This window comes from Anser cygnoides, chromosome 28, assembly GCF_040182565.1.
Source record: "Anser cygnoides isolate HZ-2024a breed goose chromosome 28, Taihu_goose_T2T_genome, whole genome shotgun sequence".
Lineage (NCBI taxonomy): Eukaryota > Metazoa > Chordata > Aves > Anseriformes > Anatidae > Anser > Anser cygnoides.
The window spans coordinates 2,238,839-2,240,348 of record NC_089900.1 but is presented as its reverse complement, the minus strand read 5'-3'; the positions used below and the strand labels follow the sequence as shown (position 1 = coordinate 2,240,348).

The window sequence follows — 1,510 nt, the reverse complement described above, 5'->3', positions numbered from 1 at the left end:
CAGTTCCCACCTGGGATTTTATACTTTCCTTTTGGTTGATGCCAGCTCTGCTGAGCTTTGAAAGAAAAGCCCAGCCTTCAGGAAGTGAAAAAATCCCATTTATTATATAGAGAAAGCAATTATGTTGCTATGAGACAGTCTGCACTGCTACACACTTTGAGACTGACTTTTATCCAAGCTTCTGCTGAGACAATGCAGGTTCATTCAGCAATAGCAGTGGGAGGAGTGAATATATATTTTGGGGGGGGGGGGGGGGGGTGGGTGGAGGGGAGAACAGCAGAAGAACAGTTAAAAATAATGAAATTAAAATAATGAAATATGGAAACAAGAAAAAATATAATGGAAAAGAACAAAGCACAAGGCTGGAATGGGATATATTGAGAGTCACCTGTGGAGAGATACGGGAACTTTATGATTCCTAAAAAATATAATTAAAAACACTTTCAAAATAGCATCCTTTAGTGCTTCAATCCTCACACTGTAGATGAGGGGGTTCACTGCTGGGGGAGCTGCTGAATACAGAATTGCAACTGCCATATCTAGGGATGGGGAGGAGATGGAGGGGGGCTTCAGGTAGGCAAATATGGCCATGCTGATAAACAGGGTGACCACAGTCAGGTGAGGGAGGCACGTGGAAAAGGCTTTGTGCCGGCCCTGCTCAGAGGGCATCCTCAGCACTGCCATGAAGATCTGTACATAGGACACCACAATGAAAGAAAAACATCCAAACCCCAAAAAAGCACTGAACATGAGAAATCCAGCTTCCCTGAGATAGGAGTCAGTGCAGGAGAGCTTGAGGATCTGAGGAATTTCACAGAAGAACTGGTCAACAGCATTGCCTTGGCAGAGGGGCAGGGAAAATGTATTGGCGGTGTGCAGCAGAGCATAGAGAACCCCACTGCCCCAGGCAGCTGCTGCCATCTGGGCACAAGCTCTGCTGCCCAGGAGGGTCCCGTAGTGCAGGGGCTTGCAGATGGCAACGTAGCGGTCATAGGACATGACGGTGAGAACATAAAATTCTGCTGATATGAAGAAGAGGAACAAAAAGACCTGTGCAGCACATCCTGCATAGGAAATGGCCCTGGTGTCCCAGAGGGAATTGGCCATGGCTTTGGGGAGAGTGGTGGAGATGCAGCCCAGGTCGAGGAGGGCGAGGTTGAGGAGGAAGAAGTACATGGGGGTGTGGAGGCGGTGGTCGCAGGCTACGGCGGTGAGGATGAGGCCGTTGCCCAGGAGGGCAGCCAGGTAGATGCCCAGGAAGAGCGCGAAGTGCAGGAGCCGCAGCTCCCGCATGTCTGCGAATGGCAGGAGGAGGAACTCGGTGATGGAGCTGCTGTTGGACATCTGGTGCTGCCTCTGGGTATGGAGATCTGGACAGGTCGGAAAACAGCATGACAAGTCAGGGGAGTCTTCTCTGAGTTAAGCCTATGCCATTCCTTGTAGACCCTCCCCCTGCCAGACTCAAATGGTTCTTCTTTCTTTGTTGAAAAATGTCATTCAACTTCATGAC

The 1,510-nt window shown here is 49.6% G+C and overlaps 1 protein-coding gene across 1 annotated transcript; it reads right to left on the bottom strand.

Moving 5' to 3' along the window:
- Positions 1-384: 384 nt before the first annotated feature.
- Positions 385-1,510, bottom strand: LOC136787315 (olfactory receptor 14C36-like). The gene has a single exon (XM_066984474.1). The coding sequence runs from the start codon at positions 1,342-1,344 to the stop codon at positions 385-387; it is 960 nt and encodes a 319-aa protein (XP_066840575.1). The 5' UTR covers positions 1,345-1,510.

What these genes read in the sequence shown, in the direction of transcription:
- LOC136787315 (XM_066984474.1), bottom strand. Translation starts at nt 1,344, where the DNA reads ATGTCCAACAGCAGCTCCATCACCGAGTTCCTCCTCCTGCCATTCGCA.